This window comes from Bufo gargarizans, chromosome 3, assembly GCF_014858855.1.
Source record: "Bufo gargarizans isolate SCDJY-AF-19 chromosome 3, ASM1485885v1, whole genome shotgun sequence".
In the NCBI taxonomy this organism is placed as follows: Eukaryota; Metazoa; Chordata; class Amphibia; order Anura; family Bufonidae; genus Bufo; species Bufo gargarizans.
The window spans coordinates 243,416,209-243,430,175 of NC_058082.1; the positions used below are offsets into that span (position 1 = coordinate 243,416,209).

A 13,967-nucleotide genomic window follows, 5' to 3' on the forward strand; every position below is an offset into this window, starting at 1 on the left:
TGTAAAAAAACTGGAGCAGTTCTAGACAAAAGTGTTAGGTTTGAAAATGTGCCAAATTTAACATACGTGAGCTGATAAATTTGATGCAAAGTATGCCAACACAAACTGACTTCCAAAATTACCCTCATGATAAATTGCCCCATGTCTGTCCAGATCACCAATGTCATGAGACATCTGGGAATCTGCATAAGTAACAATTCGGCACAAGATCCAGCAGTCAAACTATTCCTTGTGAAAATTTCCAAGGGGTTCATGTCAAGCTTTATTAGCAAACTCAGCAGAAGAACACCAGACGTTCCTAAGCAGGAACATTCATGAGAAAGGATGGAGACCAGAAATCAGATTTCTGCCATTACACTTTAAAGTATACCCCTCATTGTAAGAAAATGGAGCATTGGACATAAAGGGGTTGTCCCCTCTCATATCTCCAGGATATGCCACAAATGTCACATAGGTGCTTTGGAATCCACTCCAAAACGGGGCCTACACAGTGAAGGAGAGCACACTGCACATGCGCAAGCTCGGACAGATCTTCATTCAGCTACGTGGGACTGCCAGAAATAGCCAAGCCAGCACTTGGCTTTTTTCTGAACTCCCACAGTGGTAAATGAAGAGTGGCCGTGCATGTGCAGCTGCTCTTCCTTCACTCCAGGGGCCCCAATCTGGTGATTGGAGTGGGTACGAGATGTGGGAACCACAGCCATCTGACCTTTGTGGCGTATCCTAACGATAAGCCATACATTTTGAGCTAGGACAACTCCTTTAAGAGTCTATACACAAACTGGTGGCTGCAGTGATCACTATGCAGTGATGTGCTATTTTTTCAAGCAATTACATTTAAGAATGTGGAGTCTACTCCTGCTACTTGTCCTTTCTTGGTGTGGTTGAGGCAAAAAAAAACTGGCCACATGAATACCAGTATGGCCTCCCAGTGAAAACAATGGGAGGTGGTTTCCACGGTGCTTCCTGGCAGCTTTTGGTGCAGAATCAGGACCAAATTCAGTTGCCAAAATATTCAGTGAGGACAGGCCCTTACAAACTGTTTGTGGATATATGTGATTTTCACTAGCCATGAGAGACAAACTCACTATTTCAAAGTTCTGTATATTTTATTACCCATCTCTTATCTGAATTATGAACATTGCCTGTGGTCCAAGCTGCATGCTGTGGAAACTGCCAAAAAGGAGACAGACGCATGCTCTTTTTTCAAATACAATACAATACATTATGATATAATGCTCCTATTATAGTGGTGTGTAACTAGATTATTTTTTGTCATGGCTTGTAAGTGATATTTCTGAATAGCTTATGCCTCAAAAGTATATGACATTACCATTAATTCCTATTGCTTTGATATTCAAAAAATTCCCCTATATTCAATAAAAATGTTGCATCTTTTCCATTGCATACCAGTTTATTCAGTGGAACCCAGAATCATTCTGGGCTTAAGAGTCCAGGGGGTGGTCCCGAACAGTGACTTTTTATAGAAACATAAAAAACATGTGTTGTGTTTGAAACCTTTGCTTACACCACATCTTGGTTGTTTTACTTTAAACTAGCATTTACCCCAAAATTGTGGCACAGATCATTGATAAATCCTCTAAGCCATGCCTCCTAGTTACAATTTTCAAACTCCTAGTGAGGAGCAAAGTGTCTAAGGGCTGTATTACTCTTCTAGATTTAGCAGAAGATTGTCGAGAAGGAAGCGTTCCTTCCCGGCAATCGCCTAGTCGTCAGTGAAGGAGACCACTACAATTACATGCAGCAATCTCCTCCATAGTCTGGGAAGGAGTCATCACTATGCCATTGCTCGTCCCCATACAGAATCATTATTTGCTGATTAGATGGCACGATCTGCTGCCGCCAGATGATTATTTCTGTGACCGTAATCAGCGGCACATTTACACCAGCAGATCATTACTAACAAGAGTTCCTACAAACGCTTGTTAACAATGATCAGGCCGATCCACAGCCAGTGTGAGGCCTCGTTTACATTTTCATGTCAGTGTCACGTCCGTTAAAAAAAAGTGTACGTGTTTCATCCATGAAGATGTCCGTGAAGGATCCGTGGTTGGCCGTGTGTCCCTTTTTAACCATCCGTGTGTCATCCGTAATTCACTGACGTTGCTCAGCTGAAAATTATTTTCCAAAGAATCTCCTATTAGTCTTTAGTGAAAAAAGGACACAACACGGATGCGTGTCAGTGATTTTCACGGACCCATAGACTTCAATGGGCATGCTTGGTCCGCCTCACAGATCAAAGTAGTGCATGTCCCCATGATTGTTTCACTGACCCACGGTCATTAAAAAATACTGAAATCTGAACAGACACATTTAAATCAAAGGGTATCTGTGCTGTCCGTAGAAAATGCAGACAGCACACTTCAGTGAAAAACGGAAATGTGAACGAGGCCTAATACAGCCCTAAAGCACATAACAAGCCTGACATATGACGTACACAAATTTTTCGAACAATCTGGTGCAATTTGGCTCAGTAGATCTTGCCCATTGTTCTCTTACCTCTTGTCCTTCTTTATCAGTTGCGTCTTCGGCGTGGCCAGCTACAGTGGACAGGAAATGTAACAGTCTATGTAGAGTATCACAGTTGCAAGGAGGTAGGAGGTAAATGAGAAGCTGCAAAGCTCCCAGCTGATCTTCAAGATCCAACACTGGAAATGCAGATAGAAATTTGTTAAATATGTGCTAAGGAATATAAATTGTTCACACATTTTTCTTGTTATTGTACACACAGGCATGCATATACAGTATAAATGATTTGTATCAACGGAATAAAGCTTTGTCCACATCTGCTTCACACATTTCCTCGTTGCTATGGGAATTATAGCACTGCATGCAACAATATTTTTCCCATCAATATAATGGTCACCTCAGTGAAAGTGTGGTTTGTCGTGACAGATCCGGCCAGGGGTGTAACTAGAGAGCGCTGGATCCCATTTGAAAGTTCTGAATCCCCCTCCCCTCGAGCATATTTCCTCTCCATAGTAGAGATGTCCAGCGCACCTTGAATTGCTATCCTTGTTGTAATCCCCCGGGTGCATGGAAACCACAGGTAAGGCCTCCAAACGCAAAATGAAACAAAGATGAATCCAGCACCGGAAGTTTCTTAAGTTGCTTGTTTCTTTATTAAGGCGTATAAAATATATGGTAACAACGTCAGCATCAATCCTCTCACTCCAGAAATAGTCTACGCCTTTCGAACCAAAAAGTTCTTACTCATGACTACACTACTAATTTGGAGCGATGATGGAAAAGACCTGTTATTTAAAAATGTTAATTTCAAACAAAAAAAAAAGATACTCAAACAGTACCTACGCTGGTTCTCACATATAGCAAGCAGTTTTCACAAATACAACAGGTATTATCTAAATGTATCTCTATCCTGTATGAAGACGAGACACTGTATGAAATACTCAATAATGGACACAGAATAGTCTCTAGGCGTCCCCCCACTCTGGCCACTACTCTTTCTCCTTCTTACTTCTCGTCCACCTCCAACACTAATAAACCTAACACCTGGTTGAAGTATAGGGGTTTTACCCGAGGTGGTTATCCCCCCTGTAAAACATGCGGTATCGCAGTCCCTAAAAAAACCTTTCATGATTCGGGTCATGCTACAAATTTTCCTATTAAATCATATATAAATTGCAATTCCACAGGGGTAATATATGCGATAGAATGCAAACAATGTGATTTATTATACGTGGGAATTACATCTAGGAAAGTCAAAACAAGAATCCTGGAGAATTGAAATGACATCACAAATCCACCATACACTTTATTACCTTACATAATCGTTCTCTGCAGCACTTATGTGCATATGCTATAGAACGAGTTTACACTCCATCTCGAGGAGGGGATATTAAAAGGTTAATTGTACAAAGAGAAGCCTTGAAGACCAGATACCCAACTGGTTTGAATTTAAGAAAAGAACCGATGCACGTTTATTGAATGTATTATAACTGACAGTTCCATTTTTCTTTATTTCTGTTAATTTTTTCCATATTTCCTGCATATACCTTCATCGCCATGTGTACCACTACTGCACTGCACTCTGTGATTATCAAATCAGTGCTGCTCTATATATTATAATTCATTATTCAGCACTGCTTTAGACATGCCTATTCAGACTGTGTAGTTTTTGGGTTTTTGTAAACTCATGCTTGCGGTTTGTGCAAAAGGACTCAAGTTTGGAGTCTATAAACCGCAAAGGAGGTACATGAACAACTTTGGCTACTTGTTTTTTTCTATGTTACATGTTTTATGCACCATGTATGTGCTTAGGATAGTCACAGTAGTAACGCCCGAATTAATGAGGGTGGAGCTATGTACCTGTTTCTCCCTTTCTCCTCCCTACTTTTGGATTAAGGTAGAATCAGAAATAGTTCCCTATAAATTACAGGTATTTGGGCATTTCTGTAGACATGAATAAGAACTTTTTTGTTCGAAACGCGTAGACTATTTCTGGAGTGAGAGGATTGATGCTGACGTTGTTACCATATATTTTATATGCCTTAATAAAGCAACTTAAGAAACTTCCGGTGCTGGATTCTTCTCTGTTTCATTTTGCTTATTTCCTCTCCACAGAACATACAAAAGAACCCCAACTGTGGGGTGAGTTGCAATTGCACATCCAGATGTGAACAGAAACATTAACATATATGTGGAATATACAACATCATACTTATTGTATGTATGAAAGGTGTATAAAGTTCTCTGGTCAGCAAGGGATCGGGCATGTCTCTGAGAAATTCTTTTAACAAGGCAGCAACATCATGGACACTGTGCTCCTCTTCTAGAACAACATCAACACCACGGTCAAACTCTTCACGTAGCTGGAAAACAGAGTGAAAGTCGTGTAAGGTCAAGTCCCTCACCAAGCGTTCTACAGTGTGCTAGGCTCGAAATCGAGAAGGACAGTTTACAGCAGCAGTGATCCCAACATGACATGGAAAATGTGAAAACCCTTGCTACCTAGACTTCCTACTGGAAAATGAAGTTATCTATTTACCAAGTGGTAGGCTTTGGAAGAATTATTATAAATCTGATCTACTTGTACTAGGGCCATTTTATTCATTTTAATTCCCCCTTCTAATTAGAAAAAATAAAGAGTAGGGTATCTCACTAGGTCAGGAGTAAATATGTGCGTCTGTGACTAGTTTAGGCTACTTTCACACTCACGTTTTGGTAGGATTCGGCATGGATCTGCAAAAACAGATCTGTTACAATAATACGACCGCATGCATCCATGATGAACGGATCCGTTTGTATTATCTGTAACATAGCCAAGACGGATCCATCATGAACTCCATTTAAAGTCGATAGGAGACGTATCCGTTTTCGACTGTGCCAGATTGTTTCAAGAGAAAACGTGTGGCTCAGTTTCGTCAAGCGGACAGCAAAACGCTTCAGGCAGCGGTTTGGTGTCCGCCTCCAGAGCGGAATGGAGACTGATCGGAGGCAAACTGATGCATTCTGAGCGGATCATTTTCCATTCAGAATGCATTAGGGCAAGACTGATCCGTTTTGGACCGCTTGTGAGAGCCCTGAACGGATCTCACAGACGGAAAGCCAAAACGCCAGTGTGAAAGTAGCCTTACCCATTGAAGTTAAGAGATATCATTCATTGCCAAAACCAAACATATGGCAGGAGTCAGCAGGAAAGTTCTTCTCAGATTTATTACATATAAAGCCAAAAGTCAGCCGTAGACTACAACTTCTTTAGATTTTAGCAGCAAAGAGAACTATATTTCTTTAACTTATGGCAACTATCAGATGCACTTGCAGCACTAAGCTAGTTGTTATACTAAGGACTCCTAAATGGATCTATAGCATCACTTCTAAAAGAATCATGAGACAGCCATAAGACCCCAATAACCTGGGAGGGAAGCTCTGGTTTCTTATACCGCATGAGCTAACTTACCCTCCCTCATGGACAGTTAAAGAAATTTACTGGTGCATTACAAAAACTCAAAGGAATGGGGAGGAATGAGGAGGAGAGTTATGGGGGCTCACTTTAGTGGGAAACAGATGATTTAAAAAAAATTGTGCCAAATTTATGAAATGATGTGCCTTAATAATACACTTGGCATGATCGCAATGTGGTGTACCCCTATATGTGTAAGAGTAGAACCAATTGCAAATAATATATAGTAGCCTAATCTAGTCTAAAACAGGTGTATTATGCTTGCAGATAAATCAACCGCAGTGGCGTATGGTTGTTACATTTACTGCAAAAAATGATGTGCAAGATGTCATGCGGCAAATATACACCAAATAAAGGCCGTAAATCTAATATTAAATGTCCATGTAGATGTTTAAAGAGCTGTTCGGTAACAGATATTGCACTCACTATGGGCTCATGCAAACAAACGTTGTTTGGTTCCGCATCCGCATGAAGACCGAGGAGTCCAGTAAGAAAATATCCAGTGTACATTCACAGCGTACGCAAGAACAGTACAGTCTGGAATATCGGATATTATTATTATATATTGTGCAATGCGATCTATTGAGGGACACGGTATATTGCATGACTACGTTACCACTGCAGTATAACGCCGAAAGGGAATAAGAGCAATACGGCAAAGGAGTATTGTGCAACTTACACGAATCTATCTGGAACTCTGGCAATATACTTGAGATCCCTATATAAACTACACCAATATAGATGTGAACTGGTGGAAAATACAGGAGCTAATACACTAAATGAGGGCAAGATAACAGTCACAAAAGCCACCACTTTTAATTATACGTACGTGAGCCCCGCATGACACTAAGATAAAAGGGGCCGAGACTGTAGAAATATCAATTTATGACTATATGTGATTGTATTATGTTTTAATGGTGTATGTTTTTAGATGAACATTAATACAACGTAACCCAAATGTGAACTTTTTAAAATGTTTTGTATTATTAATCATAATAATATACTGGATAGAAGTGATATAAATAATAATACATTACCTGCCGTACTCGCTTTTTGGAACTTCCGACTCTAAAAATCCCCACTGTCTGTAGACCTAAAAGAAAGCATTTTGTTAGTATATTTATAATGCTGTTAAATACTTTTCTAGGATTTTAAAACTTGCACTAAAAATGTGCATAGTCTGTGTTACTATAATGGTTTAGAACTTATGAATAGCACACCGCTAAGAAAGTAATAAAACTGTAAAAAGTGCTCACTTGTAAATTGTCTTAAAGGGAACCTGTCAGGGCGAAGATGCAATCTAATCTACCAGTATCATGTTGCGGAGCAAACTGAGCGGAGAAGACTGATATATAGTTTTGTACTCCCTGTTCTTTCTATCCTTTAACCCACAATAAGTTCAATGCCATAATAAAGATATCACTCCAAAGATGTCCATAGCCTTTAATGTACGTACCGCATGCAGTAGGCTGCAGGCATTCAGTAGGCTGCAGGCATTCAGAATACTGTTAGTTAACACTATGTCTATGCAGAAGATATGAAGCTCTAACCACCACAAAGATGCATCAAGAAATTCATCACCACAGAAATCTGGACCAACTTTTAAAAATAATGACATTCAAGGGTGGATAAAAACACTTAAGAAATAATATTGTTACAAAGCTACACATGGGAATATTCCAATAACAACCAGTACAACAGTCAGAAGTGTTAAAGCCCCAGGTTCGCCAGATCCATCAGCAGAAATACACTGTACTGGGCCAGCCTGCAGTCTGAGGTATGCTGAGAACTCTGGAGCATGAGAGCAGGAAAGATACAATGATTCCTGTCTTTACTGTTGGGACACTCCTCTGGCTAAGGAAGCAGTTAAAATAAAAAATGTTAACATGAAACTGTACCATAATATAGAAATTCACAAGACTGGGAAATTCTAACTTCCAATTGTGTGGAAAAAAAAGTTACAGTAGCAGATTTTGTTTTAACATTTTATTTTCGGTTTTGTACTGGAAATTTTTCTATCATTACGAGTCTTTTAGATGCACATTTTTCTGACTGTCCAATATTCAACAAATATGTGATAATCTAGCATCAATAAGATGTCATTCATTCCAAGTTAAAGGGTTATTCCGGTTAGGGTGTGTTCACATCTGCGTTCTGGATTCCGTTATGGCTTTCTGTTATAACATGGTTATAACGGAAAATAACGGAATCCATAAGACGGAAGTCAAAACAGAAACCTTTAGGAGGCATTCCGTTTTGATCCATCTAAATAGAAGTCTATGGGAAAACATAACGGATCAGTCTGGTTCCCGTTATGCAAGACGGAAAACAAAGTCCTGTCAACAGGACTTTTTTTCTCCGTTCTGTATAACGGAAACGGGACGGATCTGTTATAATTCCCATAGACTTCTATTAAGACAGCAAGCACTTTTAAAGGCTTCTGTTTTGCATTCCGTCATAATACAAGTCTATGGGCAGCAAAACGGACCGTCTCGTTCCAGTTATGCAGGACTGGACACCTGCATAATGGAAAGCAGGACGGATCCGTTCTGCTGCCCATAGACTTGTATTATGGAGGATCTAAACGGAATGCCTCTTAAAGGCTTCCGTTTTGACTTCCGTCTTCTGGATTCCGTAATTTTCTGTTATAACCATGTTATAACGGAAAGCCATAACGAAATCCAGAACACATATGTAAACCCACCCTTACTCACAGTTCATCTTATGTTATATGTTTCCCCAAAATAATAATGTCTAATATAGTGTAATTTACAGTTTTCTTCCCTATGGAAATGACCTGTGTCATCTGTCTTTCACTGGTTGATTATGCGCAGTTGCCTCCGATTATGAAGGGAAGGAATGTGTATGAACTGATAGGAGTGTGCACATGAATGTGCTCTCATTGCTGTCCCTGTGAGAGTGAGATTTCATCCCCGAGCTACATGTATGTGCTTCATCCCATGAGCGTTAAGAGCCTCTGTCTATGGGGGGCTAGTGGGAGGAACTATACAGCATTTCACAGCGCTGAGTTATTCTGATTGCCTGATTGGAGTCGGGAAGGAATTTTTTATTCCCCTAAAGTGGGGAAAATTGGCTTCTACCTCACAGTTTTTTGTTTTTTTTGCCTTCCTCTGGATCAACTTGCAGGATAACAGGCCGAACTGGATGGACAAATGTCTTTTTTCGGCCTTATGTACTATGTTACTATGATGCCAGCCAATGATGGAGCCGTAATCTACATGAACGCACACAAAGACAAGCCAGTGAACAGGGCGGTTGTGGGAGTTGTAGTTTTCGGCATTTGAATTTGCTCGCGTGTTACAAGCGCGGCAGCCATGATGGCGTTCATTAAAAAAGGATGCATCACCGGGTCAGACTAGGTCCCAAAGAAGGTACTGGGAATGTGTTTGAATGTCAAAATCATAAGCTTAGTTAGTGTTATATATAATCACTGTAAGTAGTCTGTTTTTAATAAAAATTAGGTTGAGTAACTGGAATATCCCTTTAAAGAAACTATACTGAATAGGTTTTACTTTACTAATATGTACGGGTCTACAATGAAAATTAACTGCTTATTTGGGGTTTACTTGCTAATTTTATTCTTAGCAATGTAATGGCAGGAATGCACATCTTGGGGGGTAATGAAGCACTCTGTTTACAGTGTGCTCTATCCCATGATAACCAATGCGTAACTAATTTCCAACAATCAGCCACTCATGCTAAAAACAGCTGTATACACAGAAAAACACAAATAACAAAAGGGTCTCAACTGCAACGGAAATCAAAGCTAGAAAAATGAGAAAATACATTTGTATATACTGGAATGAAATAGATGACTGTAATAGACAGCAAATATATACATCTTTTCTGTATATCCTTTTACTGTAGACTTCATTTCACCACAGTACCAATAGTAACTCCTGGAAACATCAGCCTAACACTTACCATTCTTTTCTAAATGCAGACAGCAGCTGTCCACGAGCCTGGGAACTTGTCTGTAGATAGGGTTCAGACTGAGCTTTTTATCCCTTTGCTTTTCTTTCTTACTTTGAGCTTCGGCTGGCAAAGACAGCTGTAGTGCCTCTAGGAGTCGAGACTGATTGTCATCAAGATCTGTAATAGAGTCCACAGACATTGCCCCCTGCAACACACGAAAACGGCCCTTAGTACATGGCGACATCACTATTTACCCAACCCTTAATGGTTAACGCTTACCCATTCTGCAGATCTCATATTCTTATAGTACTGCATGCATGAATAATAGTCTTAAAGATGACCTTAACCTCTCCCGACGTGTCTGTTTAAGCAACTACTTGCATTCCCCATATAATACCAATTCTGGAGCATCTATTCTTATGAATGTATGTTGTGCCATTCCGGTATTATTCCTGCTATTATTACAAATAAATTGCAAGGAGTCGGCAGTAAAGGTACTGCTGGGTGTTACCAGTAGCGAGTGTGTCTGACTATGTCCAATCAGTGCTGCTGTTATCAGACACCCCCCCCTCCCCCCCCCCCCCCCCGCCAACACCCATGTGTACCTTTACTACAAGCTGCTAGCAATTCATTCAAAACTTCTGATGGCACAACAGGAAGTCATAAGAATAGATGCTCCAGAATTGCAATTACATGGGGAATGCAAGTAGTTACAACAGACATGTCTGAAGAGAGGACAGGTCCTCTTTAAGTAGTTCATATGTGATATGCATCTATCTAGCTATTAGAGATGGGTTAATTTCTTAAAATGTGTCTGATTTGAATCAGTATCAGATTCTATTTGTGTATAAATAAGTTAAATTCAAATCAAAAGTGCCCCTATTACCCTGAAAAGTTGTATATGGCACTCTGTGGTCTGTTAGGACTCTATCCAACCCCTGGAAAGCTCTCTAACGCAAAGACAGCATTAGCAATGTCAAAGTAACAGTAACATATATAGCTATGGGTAAATATGGGTAAACAGATGATAGCGGGTTGTAACAAATAGCCAAACACACTGCACTATTGGATTTAAAAAATAATAATACTGGTGGCTGCCATTTTTAGCAATTTTTCTGAAATAAATTGCAAAAGTTTCAGATTTGCCACAATTTTTTTTTTTTGTAATTGTAAATTTGATTAATCTAGAATCAATTCACTTATTTATAATACTGTATCTATCCGTCTGTTAGTCTATCTTTGTGTCTGTCTGTCTGTCAGTCTATCTAGTGTGGTACTAGGATGCCTAGGGACCACCAATAGTAATGATTCAGGGGCCTATTGATACAGGCAAATATTGCCAGCTCTTTTGTAGCAATTATTTTTTTATTTTTAATTGCAGCTTTTCAAGAGCCTTACTTTTTTCCCCATTGACGTATCCATAAGAGGACTTATATTTTTATTTTTTTTCTGTGGCACCGTTTGGGGTACATATCATTTAGTGTTTAGTCATTACTAGCTTTATTTGGGAGGGGGGGGGGATAAATAGTAAATCCGCTATAAATTTTTTTATATTTTCTTTTTAAAGTAAGCACAGTGTAGGATAAATAACATGATAACTTTATTCTATGGTTTGTTATGCTTGCAGTGATAATAAATATGCCTAATTTAGTTCATATTGTAATACAGTGACACTGTAAAATCATGTTTTATGAAAATAAAATCATTTTTGTTTTACCGTGACTTTATTTTTCTACCAATGTTCTGCAAAATAAAGTTGTTTTTTGTGGGATGATTTATAGTTTTTCTTAGGACCATTTTAGGGTTCTTATAATTTGATTGACTTAAATAATTTAGTCTCTTGTTAACTATAGATTTTTTTGGGGTTGTAATGGGAAAAAGGAGTATATTCAGCATGATTTTTTATGCCATGAGCCTTACATGTGTGGGATAATACTATTCTATCTATATGACCCTGAGGTGCTACTTACATACAATAACAGAAAGAAACTCTGCAGTAATATACAGTAGCAGATGGTAACACAACTAAGGTCTGCAGCAGAACTAAGCTCTGTACTTAGATATGCTAACATAACCAAGCTCAATACAGTAACAAGCTCAGTCCTTAGTTATGCTAAAACAACCAAGCTCACTACTTAGGTAAGTTAACAGAACCAAGATCAGTACTTACATACAGTAATAGACAGTAACATGTATATGTATTGGAACCAAGTTCAGTATCAAGATACAATAAGAGAACCAAGTTCATCGCTTAGATATAGTAATAGAGCCAAGCCCTGTAAATAAATAAGGCAACAGAACCAAGCTCAGCACATACAGTAGATACAATAACAGAGCTAAGTGCACTGAGCTACAGTAACAGAAGTCATAGTCATTAAAGGGAGCCCATCAGCAACGTTATGCCTCTTTCACTGAGAGCAGCATAAAGACAGACATCCTGATTTCGGTGGGGTGTCATTCATGAGCTAAAATTAAGTGGTTGCTGAGAACCAGCATCATAATCATCACAGCCTGGGCCTGAGAAAGAGTCACAGCTACCTGAGAAGAGCTCCTCCTCTCCCCACTCACCTGCTAATAATTGACAGTTCTCTCATAGGGAGAAAGATAAAACTGTCAAATAGATGGGCAGGTGTGAACCGAGAGCAAGGCAGGTGGTATGACTCCGCAACCAGAAAAGAGTGCGTACGCAGAAGTCAAGATTAAGAAAATTGCATTTACTATCAATTAATAAAAGCAGGTTAACAATAAAACAGTATGAACAATTCAAGTCAAATACTACAACAATTTCCACCTTTGCTGTGTCCATGTTCGCGGTGCGGACACTAAGGAATAGCAGTCCCAGGAACTATCCCTAACTGACCCTAACTTTCAAGCGGGTGCGCACCCCCCTTATCCCAGTGGTCCAAGTGGACCTCTTACAGTTTGTGGAAGTGCACGGTGGGGCCCGATGTCGTCCTTTTCCTTTATAACCAGCGCAGGATCCGCAACAAAGAAGTCCTCCTCAGCAGGCCGGAAAACCAGATGGATATAATCCAGAATTTTACAGTGACTGTCCGGTACCTCGACAGCACTGTGAGTCTCTTTACTGTTTGGGGCAATCCACTCAGCCCAATGTCAGCTCCACAGGTTAGCTGCTGCACACAGTCCTTTTTAACTTGGCTTCACTAAATCCACGGTCTCTTTATACTCCATCCGTCTCTAGACTGAAGTTCACACAGCTTGGCTGCACAGGAACGTCCTTTAGTATCTCCACACACGTCTTACACAGCACAGAACTTGCTTTCTATCTAGTCAAGATGGCAGCCGTTATAGTTTCAGTCCCTCTTCCTCATTCTTCCTGCTCACACTGAGGCAGGCTGACATCATAAGGGGCGTGTCACTTCAACACTTAACTGCTGTTTTAAAGAGCCACTACGATATTAATACACTTTCTCTATGGCAAACTTCAATGCAAATTGGTCCTATGCTGCCATCTACTGACCAAACGAATACTACAGGCATTTACATTTATCTGTATTACTAGAATAGCATTATACATTATATACATTAAATTTTAACACAGTTTACCAGGATAATGAAACTTAGACACATTACATGACTGCTTCTTACATATTCCCCCCCACTTTAAGATTGGCAGTCCCTGCCAATGACTGAATATCCAGAGGGCTGTACTCTTATATGTAGAGTGGTAATGTACCGTTGTATGGCAGGCCAAATAAACTCGTCCTGCGCATACCGAACAGGGGGAATGCCAGCATTTGGTCTAGTGGTGCGTCTGAGAACCACTGGTATACTCTGGGGTACTGTAGCCATAGGCTGAGAAGGACCAGCAGACTCCGCACCAGAGGGGGCACAGGCTGGGGGCACACTAGTCACAGGTGGAACATCCTCAGGAGCGGGGATTGGCCAACAATCATCCTCATCATCGTAAGCCCATTCCACACCACCAGTCTCGGGCTGTGGGAGTTCGTTGACATTATCAGTTCCATCACAATTTGCTTCTTTAGATTGACACAGGCGCAACATATTTCTGTGAAGTACTCGGACACAATCAGTTCCTTCCTTCTGAACTTCGTACACAGGCCCA

At 40.0% G+C, this 13,967-nt stretch overlaps 1 protein-coding gene across 4 annotated transcripts in view; it reads right to left on the bottom strand.

Annotated features, from left to right (window-relative positions):
* ARHGAP6 (Rho GTPase activating protein 6) overlaps nt 1-13,967 on the bottom strand; it is a 633,174-nt gene that overhangs the window by 23,064 nt on the left and 596,143 nt on the right. For all 4 annotated transcript variants that reach the window (XM_044287027.1, XM_044287028.1, XM_044287030.1 and 1 more), the window contains exons 5-8: nt 9,890-10,085; nt 6,982-7,037; nt 4,703-4,853; nt 2,521-2,669 (exon numbers count right to left, since the gene is read on the bottom strand). In XM_044287027.1, the coding sequence (XP_044142962.1) occupies nt 2,521-2,669; nt 4,703-4,853; nt 6,982-7,037; nt 9,890-10,085 (552 nt within the window). The remainder of the gene's footprint in view (nt 1-2,520; nt 2,670-4,702; nt 4,854-6,981; nt 7,038-9,889; nt 10,086-13,967) is intronic.